The sequence below is a fragment of the Octopus bimaculoides genome, chromosome 16 (assembly GCF_046866305.1).
Source record: "Octopus bimaculoides isolate indiv1 chromosome 16, ASM4686630v1, whole genome shotgun sequence".
Taxonomy (NCBI): Eukaryota; Metazoa; Mollusca; class Cephalopoda; order Octopoda; family Octopodidae; genus Octopus; species Octopus bimaculoides.
The window spans coordinates 45,942,989-45,969,851 of record NC_142943.1 but is presented as its reverse complement, the minus strand read 5'-3'; the positions used below and the strand labels follow the sequence as shown (position 1 = coordinate 45,969,851).

Below are 26,863 nucleotides of genomic sequence, written 5' to 3'. Positions count from 1 at the left end.
AAGTTGATAATTAACCATAGGTGACATGACGGTCACCTTTCGGGGAAAGTGCTTAAACATTCTTTTCAATTCAAGTACCTCTGCACCACCATCATAAACAATTGAATGCCAGGGAAATTCGTTATGCATACTGCTCCACTCTGCTTAAAACTCAAGTTCAATCACACTTGAATCAGAATTACTCTTCGCTTCAACAAGATCCTGGTGGCCACATCTCTTACGTATAACTACAGCACATAGATAAGCCGGACGCCTTAACACAAGGGACCTAGCGATATCTGGTTGCGCCTTTTTAGCTTTCCATAGCAGGACATGGCGACAAATGAAGAGCAGAAGAAATGCAACAGAGGACTTTTTCCCTCTAACATGGTATAAGCAAACTGATAGAATCCTGTAGTATGATGTGGCACTCTCATAGAAGCTGTAATCATGAAATGTCCGGCGCAAACAAGGATGGAATGTGGAGAACAGAATGCAGCGATACAAAATACAGTGGTCTTTTAGTTGAATTGAAGCTCGCTAGACTACGCAGAAGTCAAATCCAGCATTGTTTGCCATTGCTAAACCGTAAAAGCGTATTGACGAGACTTGGTTCAGCAACGACCCTAAACAATTGGAATTTGGTACAACATAATATAAACATGAGATGGCCGAGATACCAAGTGGCTTAAATACTCGGGTAACAATTCTTTGTTATTGTAACTTAGCACACAATTCGAAGTAAATACCAATGCTACATTGGCTGCAACTTTCAAAGATATAAAGTGTATTCTATGAGAGATTTGCAGATATACGTGGAATATGTGAACTGGTATTAGAGAACTGGAGCAGAAATATCAAATATGAATATTATATCAATGCTTTGTTATATGTCAATGTTTGCAGTATTTCTTATGCAAACGAATCCCCTTTGTACAGAAACGTACTCTTAAGATTTAATACAAATAAAGTTAAACAGCCTTTTTATGTGTTTGTTTGCTGTGGCTGTGGCTGTGCCGGTCCAGGATGTCTTTCTGCTTTTCCTTTGCTGCCTATCTTTCTCTTTCATTGTCACACCAACTTATGCTAGCGCGCACGCAATAAGCACACATATAACACATACATAGATGCTTACATGCATGCACACACACACACACACACACGCAGACACGCACATACATACATACATACATACATACATACATACATGCAACGAGTTAGAGTGCTGCAGGAAGTATGGAAAAAGAGAAAATTATTTTCAGAATCGAGAGAGAGAGAGAGAGAGAGAGAGAGAGAATGTGTGTGTGTGTGTGTGTGTGTGTGTGTGTGTGTGTGTGTGTGTGTGCGTGCGTGCGTGCGTGCGTGAGTGTGTGCAAAGATAGTGAACGGTAATAATTAGAGATAATAAGTTGTTTTCATGTTGGAAAGAATTCTAATGCAAATATTACTAAATCAGTGAAACAGAGAGAGGTTCACGCATATGCAGCTCGAACATAACAGTCACGTGTAAGTATAAATTGGTGCGGATTGGCCAAAAGATGCAAGCATGACAGAGCTGAAAGAGTTTTAATTAGGAAGACGGAGACAGTTTCACATTATCAGTTCTATTAATTACGTGCTTCATTATTGATACGTATAAGGAGATGAAACTACGTATCTTGCTTTGTATAATTATGTTATATATAAACGTGTAATCCATAATATCATGTTGTATATAAGAATTGTTAGCGAGAAGCTCGGTTCACAATTTCCTCACTATGAAAGCATTTCTCATATTTTGTCTTATGTTCCTGACTTTGTGTTGCAATGTGCAACTAGATCCATCCCCCCAGGTAAGATTTTTGAGATGCGAAACTATTTGTTGCTCATTGTTTCTGAAGCTTTTCTGCAACCATTTGTGTCAATTTATTAATTTTTCTTTTACAGCATTTAATTTAGATTCATGAGGTTTTGCAGAGTCTCGTTTGGCTGTCTGTAATCGCTGGAGACAGCTTATCTGCACTGCAGCCTTAAATAAGATACATGCACCTCGCTTCCTCAGTTCATCATCATCATCATCACTGTCATCGTCGTCATCGTCGTCGTCGTAGTCATCATCATCATCATCATCATCATCATCATCATCTTCAACAACAACAGCAGTAGCAGTGCCAGCACAATCTTCCGTGGATGGTGAAGTCAGTTGTTGGAATGCCACTTTAGATGCCCTGACAGTTAGCAACATACCACTGACTCCTGCCCTCCGTCGCGCACAGAAAAGCCGCAGGATTGAGACTTACCTGAACCCATCCATCCGGCTATAAACATCACGAAAAGTTTTGAATCATCTCTGTAGTTAATAGTGTTTTCTTAACATATAAATCTTGGCCGGACCCTCTTTTGACTATAACTGGGTAAGAGATAATCTTCCGCAGTCTTTTTTTGTTCGAGGAATATTAACAAAAAAGAAAAAAAAAAACGTTCCCTGTTGTGAGAAATAGCTATTGGTCATAATGTTCACTATCGTAAATCATAATTATAAGAGGTTAGCCTCACATACAGACATTTGTGCTTGAGTATATCGAATGTTTTTATTCATCTGTGTTTACACGAGTAACTTGTAATTTCACAATAACGTAAATTATAGATTTCCGACTGAATATAACTTTGGTTCTGTTCTAAATGAATAATAATAAGTATGTCTCACACAGACACAAAATATAAACTCGTATATAGTATTGTATATCTACTCAGTGGCTCTTACTTCAGTAAGAACGGTGAATTGTATAATTCCCTGAGGATGTCTGTTAAGGCTGAAACATGTCCTCGGTTATCTCTCCTACTTGTCTAAATGATTCGAAATTTTTCGTTATTAAGGTAATTCTGTCTTGTCTACGTATAAGTATTTCTAATTAGATTTGTGAAGTTTACTTTATTAAATCCGATAACATTGCACTCACTACTTTATTGTGACATCGTTTTTCCATCACACTTCACTTTTTTCTTTTCTGTTCATTTTGTTCATTAAAAAGATTAGTTTGAACATTCAAGTTTCATCCATCATCTGCTCAGTTTACTATTCCTTACAGGATTCACTAATCAGTGACAACTTTCCCGACTATAGAGAAGAATTGTTTTAGAGCTGCTATTGTGTTATTGTTTAAATGCCTTCAATTCGAGTAACTGAAACTAATTTCTGATTATTTTTGTATCTAGAAAATTCCTTCTGAAGATTTCTCTTGCCACACAATGAAAGATGCTCTCCATCGTGGTAAGTCTAACATATTCAGTAATTTAACTTCAATATTCTTAAATTCTGTTGCCTTTTTTCAGTTTCATAATGTGAGGAAATAACGAGAGACACTTTTATTTTCGAATTTTTGTCGAAATTCCGTTTTTTGTTCCAAATAATCTAAATTGTGTACCTATATGTTGGTGATCCTGAATTGGGTAGGAGGACGTAGATAGATAGATATTAGTTATGATTGTTGTTGTTGGCACTCCGTCGCTTACGACGTCGAGGGTTCCTGTTGATCCGATCAACGGAACAGCCTGCACGTGAAATTAACGTGCAAGTGGCTGAGCACTCCACAGACACGTGTACCCTTAACGTAGTTCTCGGCGATATTCAGCGTGACACAGTGTGCCAAGGCTGGCCCTTTGAAATACAGACACAACAGAAACAGGAAGAAAGAGTGAGAGAAAGTTGTGGTGAAAGAGTACAGCAGGGTTCGCCACCACCCCCTGCCAGAGCCTCGTGGAGCTTTAGGTGTTTTCACTCAATAAACACTCACAACGCCCGGTCTGGGAATCGAAACCGCGATCCTATGACCGCGAGTCCGCTGCCCTAACCACTGGGCCAATGCGCCTCCACATCAGTTATGACATATTAGACAGAACACGTTATATATATTCCTGTTGCACCAGCAATCAGTCTATTTCTCTTTTCACTGTTTTAGATGGTTTCAACGAGTTCCACTGGGCTACCATTAATGCTGATTATTTGAGGTAAACTGACTTTAAATTTTCAAACCTTTTTTTTTGCAATCATCTAAGGGTTTAAAGTAATTTCTGACCCCGTTTATTATTTACATGCACAATGTATATAGGGCTGAATTATCTGAATGCCATTAATATTCATCACCTGAATAAATGTGGCGAAAGAATGTTGGGCGTAGATAATTTCTCCGTGAATTCTTAGCAGAACCAGTCAGTTTACCCTATGTCAAGAATGCCTTATAGCAGTATTTCCCAACAAGGTAGCACTGAATTCTTTGAAAAGAATTTCTGGTCTCAAGCAAGGAAATTTGATAGGTAAGAGAAGAAGAATTGAGAAGGAATTAGATTTTTAGAAAATAGCGTAATTTCTAAATTAGGATAATTTGTTTGATTCCATCAGAAAGTCATAGAATTTTATAATTTGCAACTAGAAATAGTTAAAGTTTCATTTCAGTAGCATTGTAGGTGATAAAAACAAAGGATATTGTGTAGTTCTTATGTTTAGTCGAAAGTAAATATATTTTCTTATTAATTCATTTTTTTTTTAACCTGGTGATTGCAATTTCAAAATAAGGCATAAAATATATTTTTCAAAAAAGTCGAGAGAATTTGGCACAAATTGATGTTTGTAAGAGAAGACTACACTGGGATGAAATACCGAGTCGGGCCACCTGGTAATCTACAGTATCATAAAGTAACACAAAACTCACTGAATTTGGAAAGCTCCTTCCATTTGATAAATGTATTAGAGAACTCACTATTACACACACACACGCATATATATATGAATATATACACACATACTCACACACACTCATACACGCACACACACACAACTATAACTACCGTTTATCTAGAATTGCACCTTTGTTATTCCGCTTTTTTTTTCGTTAATAGCGACGAGTCCTTTGATAAAGACTCTGGATAATAAATATCGTTTCCACGCAGCACGGAAGGAACCTAAAGTGAAATATTGGGAACGGCTGCCTTAGAAGAGGCTGACATGAATGCCACAGCTGCTATTTGCATTCCCTCAAACTCATTAAGACCAATTGAGGAATAGGGCTTTTAAATGCATGACACTGATACAAGTAAATAGATATATTTGTTAGCTGAACGATTAAGACTGCTTCGAATAAGATTAGAAACTACGGAGCAAAATCTTAATATTAATTAAAAGGAATTTAAGGTTGCAAATTGGCAGAATCGTTAACACACCGGAAATAATGCTTTGCGGCATTTCGTCTTTGTTCTGAATTCAAATTCCGTAGAGGCCGACTTTGCTGTTCGTCCTTTCGGGGTTGACAAAGTAAGTACCAGTTGAACACTGGGGTGGATGTCATCAACTCACCCCTCCCTTAAAATTGCTGGCCTTGTACCGAAATTCGAAAGTAATATTGACGCAAGGCCAACTATTTCTCGGAGTGGGGGTGGGAAAGAAAAGTGGTCAGCATTTTGCTAACGTTTTTGCCAGTTGATCGCCTTATTTACAACGAATATTAATTAAGAATTAATACTAGCGGAAAGTTAAGCAGTAACCTAAATAGGATGCATGGAAGGTCGATGTTATTGTCACTTATTCCGTAATTATAATTGTAATTAATTAATTGAATAATATTATAATTCTGTACAATCACAGTTATTATAACGACAACTAATAAACCTTGTCGCCACAACCACATTTTAATTTTCAACATCGTTTTATATTTTAGAGACGAAGTTACGTTTGCTAACCGCACAAACTCTACTCTCAGCGTTCATACTGAATCCTTCCACATCGATCTTTTGCTCTGGGAACCAAGTTCTGTTTTCCATCCAAACTGTGAAGTGATCATATTCGACGGTCAAGAAGAACATGTTCAAAATGTCACATTTCTTCCGAAATGTCACGTATTTGGTAAAACTCTAAATGGTTATGGAATGGCATCTTTATCTTTTTGTGATGGTTTGGTAAGCATAATTTTTATCATTATTCTGATATGCTACAGTTTATTGTCATTGTATTTGTGAACTATTCTGTCTAACTGAACAAACCATATTTATTTCGAAAATAAGTATTTCGCAAAAGATGTATCTCAGACTTTATCCAATTGAAAGATAAGATAAACACCTTTTATTTCAGAGTAAATGGTTTTCCAGTTTTCCCACCAACTACTTCTTCAGAATTAATGTATAGCAAAACGTAGCAACTCCATTTTATTTACACACACACACATACATACACACACAAACACACACACACACACACATATACATATATAGAAAGAGAGGGAGAGAGAGGGGAGAAAGGGAAAGCCTTGATCCGACCCCGTTTTATTGGCTTCCTTTCTTCAATGTTACTTTGTTGCATCTATTCGGTCAAGGTTTTCTTAGATTTGATATATTACTTTAAAGCGACTACCTACAATATTGAAATTACCTGCTGTTCTTATTCACAGAAACAGATTAGACTTAACTGCTTAGCAAAACGTGTCTGCTGCACAAGATTCTTTTTAGAGGATAAAATAATATGGAGAAATCTACAGGAAAAATGCTGCTCAAATTACTCAATCTAGATATTCCTTCCTTTAGATATGGACTGAATGGATCACAAAATAATGAAAGAACGAGTGTCAGTTTTTAAATTTGGCTTCGGTCAGGACCAAAAGTTAAATTTTAAAGAGTGGCATTTAGCGTGTTCCCTTTACAGCCTATTTTCCTCAGCGATATGAAATCAGGGTTCGGTTGAGTGCTTATTAAGAATTTCCATAATTTAGATAATTTTGATTGCTTTTCTGTGTTAAAACAAATAGCCAACCAATAATATTACAGAAACAAAACTTTATTGTTAATACAACTAGATAACATCTTTTCCAAAAACTTTTAGCGTGGAATAATTACTACTAATGGAACTGATTACCAAGTATTACCATCAGAACCAAACTGTAGACCAGGTCAATATCTTCTTGCAACCAGACAATCCGGAGTCCTTTGGGAGAATGGTAAGCTAAATTATTAGGTTTAATAAAACAGTTAATTTGTTTTAGGTATCTTTTCTCGAGTTAAAACTGACAATGGCAAAATCGAATCTCGGTTTAGTCAAACTCAGATTCATTTTGTCAGATTTCATTATGAGCTACAAGAAACTTGAAATTTGTAAAATGCTCAAGCTGCAGCATTTCAGAGGTCTGTAAATACTGTAGCCAAAGACATTAAGATTAAAATGACTTGCAATTAATGTGGTCTTATGCGTGGCATTTATTGAAATGATAAGTTACCCAGTCAAATTGAAGGTTGATACGCAAACAAGAAAACAGTTCGGTTGGAAAACAGAGAAATCCAACATGGTTGGAAAACAGAGACGATCCGACATACAAAAATGCAGACAAAAAGAATAAGTATTTGACACACAACATTTAGTGTTTGTGGAGGCGCAATGGCCCAGTGGTTAGGGCAGCGGACTCGCGGTCATAAGATCGCGGTTTCGATTCCCAGACCGGGCTCTGTGAGTGTTTATTGAGCGAAAACACCTAAAGCTCCACGAGGCTCCGGCAGGGGATGGTGGCGAACCCTGCTGTACTCTTTCACCACAACTTTCTCACACTCTTACTTCCTGTTTCTGTTGTGCCTGTAATTCAAAGGGTCAGCCTTGTCACACTGTGTCACGCTGAATATCCCCGAGAACTACGTTAAGGGTACACGTGTCTGTGGAGTGCTCAGCCACTTGCACGTTAATTTCACGAGCTGGCTGTTCCATTGATCGGATCAACTGGAACCCTCGACGTCGTAAGCGACGGAGTGCCAACAAACAATTTAGTGTTTATAAAGGTTTTAGTAAATTTTGAACATAGAGGTAATATTGTATATGATAATATAATAATATGATATTAAAATATTTGTGTATTTTGTCCAAATTACTTGTTTAATTGATGACAAGAAATATTATTTTCGTATTTCCACTTCTGTTTCTTATGTGAAGTTCTGAAACAAGTCCAAAGTATTGAACAACCCAAGGAGAGACTTAGTATAGAGATGGCTCTTGTATATGATGAATATATGTATAAATACATGGAAGAAGTGATGCAAGCTAAAACATTCCTCCAAAAACTACAATACATTATTACGACTTGGAATACCGTAAGCCTTTTCTGAAACTTTGTTAATTTTCTGCTCTAAAATTCGACTTCGGAGTTTTCTAAAAATTTAAAGATGCTTTCCTAGAATAAACTATTAACAGCCCAATTTTAAAAGTAGAATTTCAGCCCCGTCCTATTACGAATTCTTATGAAAGTCATTAATTTGAGTCAATGACGTAACTTCATGCCAGGTGTAGGGAATATTTTGTTTTAGCAGTGGACCTTAGCAGATATGGTCGTTTGTAAATCTATGCTACATTGCAGTTAGCGTAGAACGGTGTTTCTTAAAGGACGGGACCCTGTGAGGATTGAAAAGGGACGAAATATAGCCATGACAAATATAATTAAGATGACTTCGGTAAAAACAAGTGATTGTAACTGCTAGACATCCGTTGTTCTTTCTGTTTTCAAATCAACTTCAATGTTTAATATTCCAGGTTCAATATGAATTCCTGAAAGAAAACGAATTAAATTATTCTGTGAAGTTCTTATTAGTTAACATATTCTTTTGGAAGACAAATCAGGTAATAAAATCTTCAATATCATCTCTTACGTCTTATTCTGGCTTTGAAATGTGCAACTACAAAAGCTCTTAGTACATTTTGAAATAATGTCTGCAAGTAATTATAGCTATGAAGAACCGACTCTATAGAGAAATAATTTGTATTTTATTCAATGGTTTAATTAATTTAATCAATTTCGTGACCATTGTAATGAGAGCTTCTATTTGGTTTTAATTTAACTATCCGATACAAAAAAAAAAGACATTTACAAATATTTTGTTTCAAGCTAATTGGTTATTGATTTTCATTTTCTTTTTAAAAAGTCAGCGAGTCAAAATATCGCCTCGAAATATTCTTCGTATTTAATAGATTGGAAGTGTGTCGACATTGAGACAAAGATTGGCTAAGGCTTGCACGTGGGCAAACCAGAGAAGTCTGTCTGCCGACCATATACATATTGTGAGCGGGTAAATATAATTTTTGCTTTGATCACGTTAATTTTTTTGATCACGTTAATATTTTGATCACGTTAATATTTTTAATTGCTTAATATAAAATACTCAATGTCTCAATATTTTTTCAAAGAACAACTGCTCTTAATATGGACAAAATCTTCCATCAAAAACTTACTTTTTGACTGTAGATCGGTAGAAATGTTAGAATGCCTGACAACATGTCTGCCGTATTGAGTTACGTTTTATCAAATTCCGATAAGGTCACCCTCGGCTTTTATTCGTACAAGGACGTATTTAACATGTTAAATGCTAGCTTCGTGAATAGAATTATGTAAAAAAAAAAAACTAAGTCGAGCACCTAAAGAATTTCTTTTACAAATTGATTTGACATCAGCAAGACTCTTTCGAATGTTTTATTCATTTTGCCGTGTCCTTTTCCATAAACAAATATAGACTATTATTATATCAGGTATTTTGTGTGTGTGTGTGTGTGTGTGTGTGTGTGTGTGTGTGTGTGTGTGTGTGTGTGTGTGTGCGTGCGTGCGTGTGCATATGTGTGTGATGGGGGGGGGGGAGAAAGAGCAGAAGAGAGAGAGAGAGAGAGAGAGAGAGAGAAGGGGAGACATGATATAGAGTTTTTCTTTAGTATTTGTTGACAAATATTTTTACTGACAATCAATAACATTTGATTGTATTTAATGAATGATTGTTTCTCGTTTTATTTCACAGAGTCCGGGGTAGTTTTGCACTTGGACTCTCAATGTCAGCTGCAGCTTGTACACCAGCAAAATGCTCGCTGTCAAGATCTTGGGAGTGGTTATCTCGGAATACATTAAGTCATGAGCTCGCACATAAGTAAGTTTTCATCCCTTTTGTGTTTGGAGGGCTGAGATAAAGAATATATAATAAATATACAAGTCATTCGATATTGGTATTCCTTCGGAGATAGTATCACGAAAATGAAAATCCTTATGTTTTATCTATATATTCGGCAATTTCCGTAATTTTAAAAATTTCTTTACTTTTTCAGCTGGACAGTGAAACACATGGTCACACGCACGCACGCACGCATGCACACACACACACCTTGTCTTTTATGTCCACGATCGAGTTGAACAGCCGCACACTCGAACACACACTCACATATACAAACACACACACACACACACACACACACACACTATATATGTATATATATATATATATATATATATATATATATATATATATATAGAGAGAGAGAGAGAGAGAGAGAGAGAGAGAAATAATATGAGTATATGCATATATATGTACATACCTTCATCTACATGTATATATAGATGCATATCTGAGTACATGACGTTGCAAAAAAACATGGACAAAATTATAAACAAGGTACAAAAAACACACAGGCCACATAGAGAACATATCCTTCATCAGCTGCCACTATTATAACACTGGCGTTTCGAAGAGTTATATATACATATATGTATGTATATTTGTGTATGTAAGTATGTGTATGTGTTTCTGTGCACGTATGTACGTTTGTGTATGTATGTATAGGTCTGTGTGTGAGCTAAAAAAAATTGAGGAAATAAAAAATTTTTACAGAAATTGTCGAATGAATAGCTAAAACAGAACAACTTTCATTTACACGCTTGTGATACCATCTCCGAAGGACTGCTTCGATTTTTTTAATTGTAAATGTTATTATTCAAAACTCAAGTCTTAAACAGATATCATTTGGTGTGCCAAGTAAAAGATAAAGCTCAGTCTCTGTTGATATTTGATATTTTATTCTATTTCCTTATAAACTTGGCTTCTTTTTCTTTTGCTGTACAAATTTACTGATTTTTATTACATTATTTTATTATGTTGAAGACTTCGACATTGTCTTCGATTTTGTTGTAAAGTTTAGGTTGTTGAAAGCGTAACACTTGAATTTATTTCATTATGTTTAAAGATTTCGAATGTTACAATTACTAAAACGCATAACACTCGAATACATATCGGGACAAACAGAATGATAATGTTTATGGTTTGTTGGGATGGAAAGCCTTTTAAAAAACCCACAATAATGACTCTAAGAAGGATTATAACGACTGTGGGACAAAATAAAGAATTTGCGGTCAAGAAAAGTTTTCCAAAAGTTCTATATTCTTTAAATAGTATTAATGGCATTTAAAAGCAAACTGTTACAAAATAACTTCCATGGACAGATATCTGCAGCAGTGTAGCTTCGGTTTGAAAAGACTGAACCTAAATTCTCGAAATTATAACTTTTACAATTGAATTATTTTTACAATGATTTTAAAATTTTACTGGCAAAAAGGTCTATGAAATTTATTTCTAGTTAGTTATATCTTCAGTAATATTTAGGTTTAATTGTCCTGACAATCATTACTCATCCGATAAAAATCCCATTTTTAGCACGCAGTGATATTTACTAAATTAACTGTCATCCTGTCACCGAGCAAACAGATTTTTCTTTAACTCCTACGACATAAACAATTACCCGTTTCCGGTTCTGTTGAGCATACGTGACATTTCGGTTGCTAAATCTTTTTCCATCTGTTATTCGAATCCTTATTTTCACATAACTCTGACTAGGAATTGCTTGAATCTGTAATTTTTGTCGCAATTATGCTTTCTGAGCTTGTTGGCCAAAATTGTATATCATTGATAACGAATACTTGGTCATGTCCTAACTAATGTGGAAGAAAAAGCCTTGAGATCGGCAAATATTGTATGTTGACAGAATTATAAACGCAGGCTCCATTTTAGTTGAAACTTAATACTTTCATTCATATGATTGCGCAATTATTTACTTATTCACTTATTTTACATTCTAATTATGTGCTTAAGAAAGTTCGTTGTTGTTGGTGGTATTGATGATGATGATGATGATGATGATTATGATGATGATGATGATGATGATGATGATGATATCCAACCCCCGAGTAAATCTTTATGATCAGAGCCATTATCGACTTGGTCATGCCGTAATTTAATCAGACATTGTATAGATTCAACCACATTATCCAATGCTTCTCCTTTTTTTTTTTTAAAGGTTCTAGAATATCATTTGAGAGAGATTTTTTTTTAATATTATTTTGAGCAGGTCGCGAAACAGGCTTTCAAGTTGTTTAAGATTGTAATGAGGTGGTTATCATGATCACGACGTTTTCCCTTTCGGTTTTTATATACTCTATACGTCTCATTCACAGATGAGAAACAAGATCTGAAAATTTTAAATTCCCTCTTCGTAAAAACTAAACTCATTGAAATCTCATGTGAACTTATCCATTGATTAATTAATTTATTAATTAAAAACGACTATTGCTGATGCAGATCATCACTACTTTCCTCAGCTTTCGATTTTATTCCATATATAGTGCTTCTTTGTTTCCAGACCCTTTAGAAGTGAAAAACATATTTGTTGTTAGAAGAATGTGTTTTCCAGGTCAAAAAGTGCTTTTTGGGAGCAAAAGCGGTGAATGCGATGATGATACAAACCATGCCTCATATACATTTCCTGTTTATCGTTCTTCTTCTATTAATGTACAATATTCTTGAGTCTTGCTTTGCTCACATCATTATGGAATCAAAATATTTGACGAACCCAACTTCACGGGACCCTGAAAACAAAGAAACTCCCTACAAAATATTTACTTTGTTACGATTAAAGGGAATATTGTTTTTCTTTTGGTATCCAGTCTTGGTATCCCGCATGATGCAATGACACACTGTGGTAACATGACTCAAGAAAGTTCTGGATTGATGGGATCACGTAAGACTGGCTGGAGTCAATGTTCCTCAAGGCATTTACGACGCTGGCTGAAAAGGTAACCATTTTGATATTAATTTGTTGCCAGGAGACATTTTCAACTTTGTATGTCTACGACTTTTTTTTTATTTCCCAACAGTTTGTCATTATTTCTGATCATAGACTAAACACACTTTTCATCTTGTTCCAGTAAATATTAATAGTCACATCTCTACACAATCCATCGATGGTCAACGATGGTTGCCGCCCATATGCAAATTCGTGACTCATTGTACCAAAAGTGAATTGCTCTCCTCTTTGGGTTTCTGTCTTTAGTTGCTGCAGTCCATTTGAGGCTGTGGATGTTTAATCTTCTTATGCTTAACCACATTTTGTGTCTCGGCCTGGGTAGGGAGGTCTCTGTACCCCTAACCAACAATGAGTAGACTGTTTTGGTGACCGAAGCTTTTTTTCCCATTCTTTGGATATTTTCAAACCTGCGGAGGTTTTACTGCATCAATATCTCTTCCATTCTAGTAAAATTGACTTTCTTTAGGGTGATTATACCCTTGATGTCATTCCGGGTACTATTCATGATCTGTTTTAGATGACATTCAGAATGTGGAGGATGTTTTGGGTGGCACCGCCACAATATTAGCATGAATACTAACGTCCAGAAAACTAAAGTTCTTTATGAACTCAGTTCTGACGCGAGCCAGGTGGTACGACCTAGGCCTAGTTTTGCCAACGGGTGGAAGCTGATAGAAGTGAGACAGCTTACTTGTGCGAGCAGTTCAATCACTAACGATGGCAAAAGATGACCAACAGCATCTCGGGATTTGGAAGGCTGAGGGTATGATTGTAGAACAACAGGTATGTGATGGTCCAGGTGAAGTACAAAGTATACCGAACAATATTATTGTTCGTCCTACTGTACGGATCGGGAACATGGATGCAAATAGGTAAAAAAAAATGCATACATTCATGATGAGACATCTAAAATGTTTATCAAGATAATGCTCAGGATACGAAAAAAAACCCCCAGAATATTAAGTTAAGTCATTATGGGATAGGGAGACGATATATCTAGCATTTAAGACAATGTCCTTTAGAAGATAGAAAAGAAAGGAGCATAAGACATAAGACGCTGTTTTAAGAAAATAAAGACGTGGATAGGGGTCACTAAGGAGGGCAGGTGAGGAGTAGAAATATATGGAAGAGAAAACAAAAGGAAATTGTAAAGAAAAATTGAAATTGCAAACCACAGACAAAACAAGGGTAAAAACATAGAAAGAGATGAAATGTAAGGATACAAAAAAGAATGAGCTTTAAAAGCTTGAAATTTCGAATAAATAAAAGTTCGACCAACATGAGCCTCTGGAAAATTGAAGTTTTATTAACAGTGTATATTTGCTCTGGTGTGTAATCCCTTTTCAAAAGCCTTGTTTTTTTCAGCTGCTCGGGATAATTTGTAGCAGTGTCGAGGTTGGCGTCATTAGTGACCAGATTGACCAGAGTGACTGATAAATCATAGAATTGACTCGGATAATTATCAAATAGTTTTTAATCACATTATTAAATTAACTTTTGCAATTATTTACGCCACGTGAGAGATATTTTTTAAGAATTATATTCCACAATTTACATTAATATGTTAATAAAGTTTGTATTAAGTAAACTTTGAAGACTTTAAAAATTTCCTCATGACAAGTTAGTCAAAACTAGTCTCAACTCAACAGAATATTACACAAAGCAGTCTACGCATAGTTAGTTTCCTTTCATTAAAACACATACACACATACACGCACACACACACAAACACACTCACATTATTTTCTAATGTAAATAAATAAAACAGATTGCAATTTTGGTGTCTTCATTTCAGTGGCAAAGGCAAATGCTTAAAGACAGTGAATGTTTTCATTCCGGAAAACAAAAACGTTAACTCAACCAAAGATGTTCTCAATACGAACGGCTATGGCCTGCTTCCAGGTAAAATTTATAAATCACTAAATTCAGCAAAATTACGCGGTGGGTTTTCTATACTACAATATAATTCAATGGCTATAGTTTTCTATTCGGGTTGGTCGATTCAGTTTGCTCTACATCAAAGTCCAGTGCATTTCAAACAAAATACAGCAAGTAATTTCACCTAAACCAATACGTTTTATCATACTTCGGACTGTTTTTATTTCATATATCGTTGGGTTTTTTCTTCTTTTTTTAATTCACAGCAATGTATGAAAGTTCTGATGTGTTGTGTCAGCAGAGGTTTGGAGAACGTTTCCAATACATCCCCCTCTATCCTGCACATGTAAGTAACACCACGTTAAATATTGATGTCATATAAACTTTGTCTCTTATCACTTTTCAATTTTATATTTTAGTTATTGTATGGATCCTTTTTTCTAAAATTACTTTACAGGTTTGTGGGATTCAGTCTTGTGCTATTTTACTGCCTGGCTCTGATTATGGCGTCCTGAAGGTTAACAACCACGGCTTGGATGGGCTTTATTGTGGTCAAGGAAAAGTAAGCTGACTTTTGCCTATTACTTTGATATTAACTAATATTCAATGACATATATCACAACAATATCTTAGAAATAAAATATAGTCAGACATGTTGGCTCTAAAAGTTCATTTCTTTTTATTTGGTTACTTAGCGAAATATTTACTTTGTCCTTTAACTGCAAAACATTTCCTGTAAGATAACCAAGTCAATGAGCTGCGCATCTGTGTTTGCCAGTCAGACACTTATGAACGACCGTTTGTATCGGTCTTACGTTTTTCAGCATTTCTGTATCAATTTTCTCCAACGCAGTTTTCTGAAGATGATTGGTAGGCTATCAGATTAGCTACGGAACAACGATGGGGTATATATGATTATATCCGTAAAGCTTTCTTCCTTAATAAATGATATCTCTGTACATTTCACCATCTACAAGAGTAAAGGACAATTAGTACACTTGTTTGGAATAGAGGCAAACTCTAATTAGTTAATAGAAACAAACACTGGCGTATCTATTACGAGAGGAAGTATTTAAGCTTTCAGTAAGACTCTTCATTATAAAGTCATTTCCTCTTCCCACAACAAATTGACATAATTCGTATACTTTATTTCTAATTAGTTTTGCTTTTATTGTATTATCTCGAAGAATTACCAAGTATTTGAAAGTCTGGTGATTGGTAGGAGTGTTGAACTGTCTTTGTACAAAATGGTTTGAAATGTGTTGATATGAGCGGCCAAACGAGGAAATTCTCTTAATAGGATGAAAATGAGAATGGTAAATAGGCTTGATTGAAATGGTACAAGAACAGACAATTTTAAGGAACAGAAATTGTACTAGAAACAGCAGTTGTAGCAATACTAATACCAACTACAATTGCTTTCTTAAATTATTTTGTTGAGGTTATTTCTACAGAAATATTATCCAGCACTGATTTTTGCTACAACGTTTCGTATCGAGACGTTGAAGCAAGAATCAGCGCTCACTAATATTTCTGTTGAAATAATCTTAACAAAATAATGTAAAGTGCATTGCTAATGCAGTAGAATGTGGCGTTGACTTATAAAAATTCCACCGAGGTCAACTTTGTCTTTCATCCTTTCGGGGTCGATAAATTAAGTACCATTTGCGTACTGGAGTCGATCGAATCGACTAGCCCCCTCCCCCAAAATGTCGGGCTTTGTGCCTAGAGTAGAAAAGAATATTCAGCCTTTTGTGTACCATTCGCGCCCAAATCCTTTCCAGTGACAATGAGGACATGTTGTAATCGACCCCAACTTTGAAGGCTTTGTGCTTAAAAAAATAGTTACCCCAAAGCATTGCAGTGCTCCAGCATGGCTGCAGTCCAGTGCCATAGATTGATAGAATCAATTAGGTGTCAGAGAATGTAGTGGTATTTAGTTGCATCCCTTACGTTCTGAGTTCGAATGTCACCAAGGTCTTATTTGCTTTTCACGCTTTCGTTATCGATAAAATAAGTATCAGTCGATTAAATCCTCTCCCTCAAGTTTGTGGTTTTGAATCCTTATGAAAAAGTCAATGTTTATCATTCTATTATTTTGGTAATTTTAGTATAAGAACTTGCCATAGTTTATAAAAATCTATTAGCTGGCCAAGTTACCTTCTAAAATATCGTTTTTGACTAATTTCTTTATTGGTTATTTTGTAGGTCTGCCGTTTTGACATGAGATGTGAAAACCTTACTGAAACTAATCTCTGGGTTCCTATATTAGTTGTAAGTGGAGGGTGGAGTGAGTGGAGTCCTTACACTGATTGTAGTAGATCGTGTGGTGCTGGAGTCAGAATATCAACACGGAGATGTGATAATCCAAGGTATGTCCTAACGAAAGAAAATAAAAATATAAAAGGAAAACAGAAATATATATTTAGTAAAAAGATCCATTTACCATCATGATTTTTTAATGCAAATTAAATGATGCAAAAAGGTGGCCAAATAGCCTTTAAATGTATTGATTAAAACGAAGTCTTCATAAGTAAGAAGTGAGAATGAACTTTTAAGACAATACTGATTTATATTGAATATGAACTCTTTTCTAAAAGACTGAACTTTCTTCTACAAGTACCTTTATGTTTACCTGTTGGTGTATACAGGTACAACAGTCCGTTATTTGTATTTAATGATTTATTTGACGTAAAGAAATTCGTATGTAATTGTTTATACATTTAACTCAACAATGTGACATATATCTATGTTATTAAACGATCTCACACCGACATCAAATGAGACTGTAAGATTTGATTTTTATTCCTCCAGACAGAAGCTTCATTTCATCGTTCTTGCATGAATAATAATTTCTCTGTTTGTACATTTGATGCTATTGTATCTTCTGATGAAGTCTCCGGTGCTAAACAGTAGAAACTGAGAGATACGAGAAGGGGGAAGAATTAGTTCTTCCATTGTTAGAGTTTGGTTACCATTTTAATCATATTTGGGAGAATTTCTTGATGGTTATTTCTCATATCTGTTTTAATTGGCTTTATTTTAGATTAGAGGTTTAAAAAAATGTGGATTTAAATTCTAAGGTAATGAATTGTCCTAATAACAATTTTATGATCTCTTAATGTTTACACCGTTTGAACTTTACAGAACAGAATGATATGAATTTTACTTATCTTGAATTTTCTGCATTTTCTAACATTTTTAATGGAGGCCAGTCAATACAGAATGGTGCAAAGGCCAGTCAATTCGCGGCCAACTCTGCAATGTGCAGGTAATTTTTATGTCATATTTCTATAATTTTGTACATTGAAAATGAATTAAAAATTTTTGTTCATTTTTTTTATGACGATAATAACAAGTCAAATAATATATTCTGTGCTTATAGTATACAACGACTTAATTAATGCATCATAGATTGTGTACAAATGTTAAGTTTTAAAACAGTCTGTTTATTTCCGTAATTAAATATATATATACGATTTGTTGACGATGACTAATATAGGATCGAAACATGTCCCAAGTTGACCATCGTACTTTTCGAAATGACTGGAATAATATTCATTTAATCTTTAAATAAATTTGTAGGTAATGTCGACTTTTCCTCACCGAATAATTATTTCTAATTATCAGGTCGTTAAGAATGAAATGTCCGATTTTGAACTGAAAGTTTATCTCAACAAAAAACAATGCAGTTAATCAAAGTATACACCTAAATTATCAACACAATTTTGCCATTTTATCGGTAGCTTAATTATGCCGGCAGCAAAAAATTCTGGAGAGCAAGTGGTGATGAAATCACGAAAGGCTGTTTTTGTATCTTCTTCAGATTTGAAGTTTTTCCTTGCAAAAATTTGTCTAATACATGGAAAACATGATAGTCAGTTGGTGCAAGGTCTGGTGAATGACAGAGTACTTCCAAGTTCAGTTCCTGTAACTTAAGTGGTGTTCTTTGTGCAACATGTGGTCGAGCATTGTCTTGCAAGAGAATTGGCCCGTCTCTATTGACCAATCTCAGTTGTTTAATTGCAAGTTCACTCATTTCATCCAACAATCCGACAATGCCGAAGTTTAATTAACTAATATATATATTTCTATATAACTAGCTGTGAAGTGGATGTGTGTGTGTGTGTGTGTGTGTGTGTGTGTGTGTGTGCAAATATCATATTTCTTATCGTTATTGGAAAATACTTCTCAGCTGTATTTTTAATATTCAAATTACACATGAAGATGGAAACTTCTACTCGTTAGAATCAAGACGATCTTTAACGTATTAAATCTCTAGTTATTGTTTCAATAGACAGAGATGGTTAATAGTTGTTGATCATCGTTTCAACTTGATCATGTCATTATATAAACGACCTGTTTTTCTCACATTACAATTCACGCATTGTCTACCTTTCTTGTAAAATTCCGCAGCCTTATTCACAACCGATGCAGTTGTGTCTTTTAAGCCAGATCATTCTGTATGTCTATTTCTTTCTAGATTCTTCCAGCTACTCAACATATTCATTTGTAAACCATTCTTAATTCAATTACCTACTCACACCCTAACTAACTCAGTAAATCTATTAAAAACTGTTTTCCATTGCAGCCCTGTTTCAATGACAGTAGCAATTACTTCGAACTGGTGAAACAACGAGCTTCTGAAGTATGCACCATGTTACTACAGTATGGTTACCTTGATTCCAAGAACTTTAGTTCCAATGGCAGAACGTTAGCCAGTCCAAACGGAAGTAAGTAATTCTTTAACAGTAACATATTTCTTGCACTCGTGGTAACCATGTGACCATAGTCATTACATTCTACTGTTTATGTGTCACGTTGAGATTTATTTCTTCTGCATTTCTGTCAGAAGACAATGCTTTGTTGAAATGTGTGTGTGTGTGTGTGTGTGTGTGTGCAATAATAATAATATACTCCGATTTAAAGGGACATTTATCTAAACAATTAGCTGAAAAATGATGAGCTAACTCCGACAAAAACCGAACCCACATATCAACGCTAACACGGTTCCTTACGCATCCAATTGAGCCAGAACACTCACCCACAAATTTCAGTCAAATTTTATGTATAGATGCTTAAACTGTCAAGTACTACATATAATATTTGTAAACAAACCCGGAGACTTGATAAGTTACGGAGAAAAAGTGGCTACTAAAGTCTTTTATACAATAATAACTATATAGTCATATAGCATGATAAATATATATATATACACCGATTTAAAGCGACATTTACGTAAACAATACGGTTTAACACATAAAATTTGACTGAAATTTATGGTTTAGTGTTCTGGCTCAATCGGATGCACAAGGAGCCATGTTAGCGTTGATATGTGGGTTCGATTCCAGTTGGAGTTGCTCATCATTTTTCAGTCAATAAATGTCGCTTTAAATCGGAGTATACATACACACGTAATACCCTAAAACAGCAAAAAGCTATTGCTTAGTTGATATCTTTTAATAAAACCAGGAATAAATATTTTGTTTACCTTACATCAACTAAGCAAACACTTCTGTTCTTTAAACTAAATTTCATTACAAATGATACTTCTGTATTGTAAATTAAGTTTATTATTTTAGATTGCGTTTCAGTCGTCTGTTAAACCATTTCAATCCAATTTTACGAAGGTTAAAAATCTGTTCTTACCTCATTGCTGTAATACTCTTTACAAACCAGACGAAGACAACGGTTTCATTTGTGCCAATAAGGTTTACAGGACATACACAATAACAGAACACGTATAGAGTTTTTGAATTTCTGACTTACTTAAATAATACTTTCACTATGTAAACCTTTTCAAGTCTCTGCTTTGGATAAATCCTTTAATTTTCGCACTTGTTGAATATTAAAATGCTTTCCAATATTGAAATATTTTCCAGCCTTAAAATACTTTAAGATGTATCCGAACAGATCTGTGAAAGGATTTGATGATTTGGGCAGAATAAATAACGTGTCATTGGAAGGATGTGCCAATGGATGTCTTTCAACTAAAGAATGTAATTCTTTCGAATATAAACCGACGAACCGAAAATGTGATTTATCTTCCATATCTACGAAGGCACACGACTTAAATCCAAATTCTTTATGGGACTTCTATGAAAGAGATGGGAAAGGTAAATAATATCACTGAGTTAGTTGCTATCGTTTGTAACAACAACCAGAATCAAAATTCGAGCGCAAATTTATATCCATTTTACAGCTCTTATTACATCAACAGCAAATACTAATATCATGTCTGTGTTGTATATATATATATATATATATATATATATATATACACATGAACCATCAGAACTATGTCCCTTAGAATGGTTCCTTGGGACCATTGTCCTTCACACTAACATTCAAAAGGCAACTGTCTCCCTCAAGTTTTTGTACACGTGTTTGGAATGAAGAGTGGGGTAACGGTGAATTAGAGAGAATAGGCAGGAAGTGAGATAGAAAAGGGAGAGAAGTGAAGAAGGAATTTTTGAAGAGCATATTTGATCGCGTATGCACATGGGTGTGTATGACTGTTGGGTCCTCTTATTTATCGTGAGAGGACTTCTAATGAAGAACCAATCCTTACTGCTAGAGTGGAGCCAACTAGTTGATTAAGATATATCTACGGTCCTGAGGACAAGGGGAAAACATCTCGCTTTTAGAATTGTGACAAACCTTTGAGTAAAGGGAATTCTTTAATATAACACTTTTCTAAGCAAAGTCTGGACTTCCTATTACTGTTGAGGTGAGGTCTGCAATTGTTCAATAATTTCCAGTTGATGTTAAATTTTGCAGCGTTTTCTTGAAGTAACAATGTGTCTCACGAATATTATGACATTACGTTACTCTTGAATTTTAAAAGAAGACTTGCGTTGTTAAGTATGGACAAATGCCCTTAGTTACACAGTAAACACCATTGCTTAGCTGGTAAATTTAAATAAAATCAGAGCGAAAGATTCTATTCGTCATATGCCGACTAAACACACCTTTCTTTTATTTATGCTAAATTTATTTATAATATTTTGTAACTTTTTTTTATTTGACACTCAGTTTCAGTTTTATTATTGTAGTTGCGTATCCGATGCTACCTCACCCCTATAATGTTCCTCACATACAGTGGTGCCATTAAGGATTATATATGCGTATTAGCAGAATACGTATTTCGTATTAACCTTTTTGTTACTGATTCGTCTAAGAATAGCCCTAGTTCTATAATGCGAACGTCCTTTTCGAAAGGAGTTTTAATTTAAACGTTCCATCAAAACGTTCCTGCTAATTTCCAACGCCAGCTTAATAATTATAAAGTTACCTTACTAAATTGATAATTATTTTTGATATTAATATGACAGCAAAAATAAATTAAATATTTTCTCAATATTAACCTTTTCGAATATCTGCTTTAATTTTCACACATGTTGAATATTAAAATATTTTCCAAAATTGAAATATTTTCCAGCCTTAAAATACTTTAAGATGTATCCGAACAGATCTGTGAGAGGATTCGATGATTTGGGCAGAAAAAATAATGTGTCTTTGGAACAATGTGCCAGTGCATGTCTTGTAACTAAAAAATGTTATTCCTTCGAATATAAACCAACGAACCGAAAATGTGATTTATCTTCCATATCTACGAAGACACACGACTTAAATTCGAATGACTTTTGGGACTTCTATGAAAGACATGACAAAGGTAAATGATATTATATCTATATGTAACCATTTTAGCAGAACTTAATTCGTACTTTGCCCATGCAAACCCTCTAACCTTGTATTCTCCTGATAAGGCGATAATCGATTTCCGGTAATTCACCCGCTCTATGCCACTTCAAAAAGAAATGAACTTCACCAGTTAATATGTCTTTGATACACTTCCTGATGGTTGCCACTCCGTGGTAGCACAACGGTGTACGTAGTATTACTAATATTTTGATATTATTTGTATTATCATCATTGTCATGTTGTAGAACGATGGGTTATTGGAGTCGTATGCAACAATAATAAACAATGTAAAATACACCTTTCTACCAACTCCTCCATCTTTAATGATGTGAACAGCCGATTATGTTTTTGAAACCCTTAACGTGTGTTTAATAAACTTCTCTAAAGGAAATTGTTTTCCTTTAGGGTGATGGTTTTGTATTATCTACATAGATAATGGTTGGTCGAATTGGTGAGAACTGACGGTTGTTGTTGTCGTCTGCTATTTGTTGCAGGTCGAACAACCGCATAGATGCTCCTTGATGACCATGAAAGTTATGTTACATTGCTCACTCAGCTAACAACCTCTATTCATAATGATGACTGTCTACTCGTAAGATGACCATGGACATCACTGACAGATGTATCAGCAGTGTCTATGCAAGCGTTTTAAGTCAGTACATACATACAAACAAACACACACACATATATATATATGTATATTATTTAGTCAAGGAACTAAAGTTCCTTAAGGGATGCAAGCATCCTAGTTCTCCGGTTTATATCAGCGTACAATGAAAACCAAGTATATTGGTCTATCATTGAAACGCACAGGCATTAAAAGACTTTATGAATGAGGAAATGAACAAAAAAGACATTTCAATTCTTGTAGAGAAATTCCTGTCTTCAGCTGTTTCCACGCCCAATCAATTCAATTACAGAAATAAAATTCAAATTTCCATATTTGAAACCAGTCTTTAAATAAATAACGTCTGTACGTCAATTTTTTCTATTTTCTTCATTTTCTCATTCATATATAGAGAGAGAGGTTATGAGAGGTAATGGTATCAATAAGACCCAAAGGTGTCAGGTAATGCTGAGTAAGTTCTATGGACAGACCATAGTTAACCCTCGATTCAATAACACCGTGTACAAACTCTATACTTGGAGTGACCAATTTTAAATACTATTGGAACTTACTCACAAGGTACTGGAATCTTTTATGTATACCATTCTGCCTAAATAATGGATCTACAAATGCAATATCTTTGCGTATCTCACGTTTATTTTCATTCTTCCACTTCACTCTCTATTTCATATCTTATCTAAATTAACTATTGCTTAACCATTTTCTCACACCGCCTCCGATGAAGGGATATATAAAATATCCCGGAAACAGCTGTAAGACCTTCTATTTATAAATGTTCTAAAATCTTTCACAGCCTTGGATTTTTATCTCATTCTGAGAATTTATATATATATATATATATATATATATATATATATATATATATATAGATTGATAGATAGATAGATAGATATATACATACATACATACACACGCCAACACACATCCACATGACATAACAGTTAACTATCAAAAGGATTATGTAAAAATAAACTTTGCATTGTCTAAATCCGGGTCATAATTCTACTGTTTGTTTAAGTTTGTTCAAAACCAAAATTGTATTTCTAAACGCCCAAATGCTCATAAATAGATTATATGTAAATCTATAACGTTTGCCCTTTTTGTTACTGACTTCCTATTTAGACTTCCCTCAAAATGGTGTTTGTGAAGTAAGCTGTGTTCCACTTCATGAAAGTGATATTCTCACGTCAGTTCATGTAGCTTTTCTTCCTGATGGATCACCGTGTAACACTGACGTGAACACTCAGTGGAGATGTATAAGAGGAACTTGTCGAGTAAGTATAGCCCCACCGCCCTCCAATACTTAACTGTTGTTTAATTCCACCTTAGTCTAATATAGTAGAGGTATGATAAAAGACGTTCCAGTCACGACCATCTCATCTGTTTTCATGTAGCATTCTCCCCATTAGCAGGTTGTAATTCAGGAAAATTTATCTGTTACATGAAGCAAGTCGATCAACTGCACAAAAGCGTTCCCTTGTTATTGGTTAATTTGCAGAAGACGTAGTTTTTTACCAAGATTCTCCCAGATGCCATCCTTAGTATGATGGAGAAACCAATAGAAATATTTGTTCACATAGGTATTTGTTTTCATATATATATATATATATATATATATATATATATATATATATATATATATGTCCCTATTGAGTAGAGTTATGATGAAATGCGTTCCAGCAGTGCTCATCCCGTGTTTTCTAATATTAAGGACAACATTTTCTGGTATATAATTACCTTTTTATAAGAGCTTAATGATGTATTTAAGGGAAGCATTTCATAAATGTTTCACATAGAATAACCAAAATACTAAGGAGATCGCTTCGCAATCATGAGGTCTCGGGTTCAAATTCATTACGTGACGTCTTGAATGAGTGTCTTTTATTCGGATTCACTCAAGGCATGTGAATGAAACTGGGTCGAAGGAAATTATGTTGGATGCCCGCCAGATGGATTGGACGTTAGTTCATGAGTCTTAGCTTGTCACACCGTGTTAGGCGGATTCTACTTGAGAATCACGTTTAAGATACACGTATCTGAGGAGTACTCGGCCACTTACACATCAGTTCAGGACAGGTACTCAGTTGCTTGCTCAACTTAATCCTCATCGTCAAAAAGCCCCGGAGCTGGTGCCACATAAGAAGCATCTACTACGCTCTGTAAAGTGATTGACGTTAGGAAAGGTGTCCAGCTGTAGAAACCTTGCCAAAACAGACAAATGGAGCTTGGTGCGACTCCTGTCAAACTGTCCAACACATGCCAGCATGGAAAACGGACATTAAATGATGATGATGATGATTTTATTTATTTATTTTTTCTTTTCATTTGAACGTTTAAAAGTTTCACGAAACCTTGTTACGTGGCGAGAGAAACTAGTCTTATGATTTCACTTAATTTTAATTTTGATGTCCATTAAAACCATCACACAAAAAAAAAAGCGGGGGACTTTTACTGCTGGCCTGCAGGAAACGTCGTAAGAAAGTACAATATAAGTACCGTAAAGACAAACCAAATGCAATTAGAGGAAATGAGAAGGTTCAAACTAAGGAAATCTGTTGTTCTAACGGTAGAAGAATCACTTTCAGGAACCAAATTTGAAATCAGTGGTTCTCAAACGGGGTCCATATGGCCCTTGGGAGTCCGTATAAGATTTTCTTGTTAAATTTTAACTGCAATTAATTGGTTAGACTTCAACATTACACAAAAACTTTTAACAATTTTTATACAATTCCTAATAATAATTCTAAAAGAATAAGATTTTTTAAAACATGGCTCTGGAGGGTCCAGTGAAGTAAAAGAGAAATCAAAGGGGTCCAAAGGCAGAAAATGGTAACTATGAGCCGTAGTTTATGGATGAAAGAAGCAGCTTTTGATACGTTTTTTATTGTTTTTGTTTCTATGAATATTTACAGTGAAAACATCTGAAATGTTTTCAACGTCACATTTAACACCTTTTTTTTTTTCTTGTGTTTCATTTTGCCAATATTTCTTTTCCAGAAATTCGAGAACCAGACATTTTCAGGATAAAGAAAATATTTACAAGCTGTACGCCAAGTGATTCCAGTCACCCTCATAACTCCTAAAGCTTTCACTGTTGATAATTTCCTATTCATCAACTGGTGTAGTTTGGAATTTATTTTGAAGAAAATGAATAACGCAATGAAAATATTGTTGACAATATTTTAATCGAAATAAATCTAATAGAATTTCAATATATATATAAATTCGAGTAAATCAAATCAAATAACATTTTGTAAGAAATTATTATTATTATTATTATTATTATGATTATTATTATTCGTCTTGTTTTTATTGATGTACACACATTGCTCTTCTGATATCGTTATCTGACAATGAAATATTTGGGATTTCATAATTACGAATGCTCACATTTACTTTTATGTAGTCATCTGAATGTAAGTAAGAATATTCGTGTGCGTGGATGCAAAAATACTCGTCTGTATTGTTGAAAGTTTTATATTCTAAATATTTTATCTCACTGATATGAAGAAGTATTAGTCCCTGTCCTTTATTCAGTTTTTGCTCTAAGTTTCACCACTGGATCTGTTCTAGTGTATAAGCTCTATAACTTTTTTATTTTCTTTTCCTAAATAATCGTATTTAGCGAGAATCCAAGACGTATCGATTCATTCTTAATACGTTCTGGTTGGTCTGAACCTTCTCCCACTATATGCACAAGCAACAGTTAATACTTCAAAATTTCAAACATGATCCCCCACCCACTTTGCCACCCTCCAACCTGGATAATTTCTTCTTTAGACATCAGT

The 26,863-nt window shown here is 34.7% G+C and overlaps 1 protein-coding gene across 1 annotated transcript; it reads left to right on the top strand.

Annotated features, from left to right (window-relative positions):
- Nucleotides 1-1,521: 1,521 nt before the first annotated feature.
- On the top strand, nucleotides 1,522-26,324 carry LOC106872490 (A disintegrin and metalloproteinase with thrombospondin motifs 7). The gene is made up of 20 exons (XM_014919502.3): nucleotides 1,522-1,811; nucleotides 3,175-3,229; nucleotides 3,918-3,966; nucleotides 5,670-5,907; nucleotides 6,824-6,938; nucleotides 7,916-8,073; nucleotides 8,510-8,596; nucleotides 8,945-9,042; nucleotides 9,760-9,885; nucleotides 12,726-12,854; nucleotides 14,661-14,767; nucleotides 15,010-15,089; nucleotides 15,201-15,305; nucleotides 16,952-17,115; nucleotides 17,954-18,014; nucleotides 19,335-19,476; nucleotides 20,626-20,859; nucleotides 22,185-22,418; nucleotides 24,198-24,349; nucleotides 26,073-26,324. The coding sequence occupies exons 1-20, from the start codon at nucleotides 1,737-1,739 to the stop codon at nucleotides 26,100-26,102; spliced, it is 2,439 nt and encodes an 812-aa protein (XP_014774988.1). The 5' UTR covers nucleotides 1,522-1,736; the 3' UTR covers nucleotides 26,103-26,324.
- The last annotated feature ends 539 nt before the right edge of the window (nucleotides 26,325-26,863 follow it).

Excerpts from the sequence above, each read along its gene's own strand:
- LOC106872490 (XM_014919502.3), top strand. The coding sequence starts at position 1,737 with ATGAAAGCATTTCTCATATTTTGTCTTATGTTCCTGACTTTGTGTTGC. Across the intron at positions 3,230-3,917 it reads GAAAGATGCTCTCCATCGTG|ATGGTTTCAACGAGTTCCAC; the intron begins GTAAGTCTAACA and ends TCACTGTTTTAG. Across the intron at positions 9,043-9,759 it reads CATATACATATTGTGAGCGG|AGTCCGGGGTAGTTTTGCAC; the intron begins GTAAATATAATT and ends TTTATTTCACAG.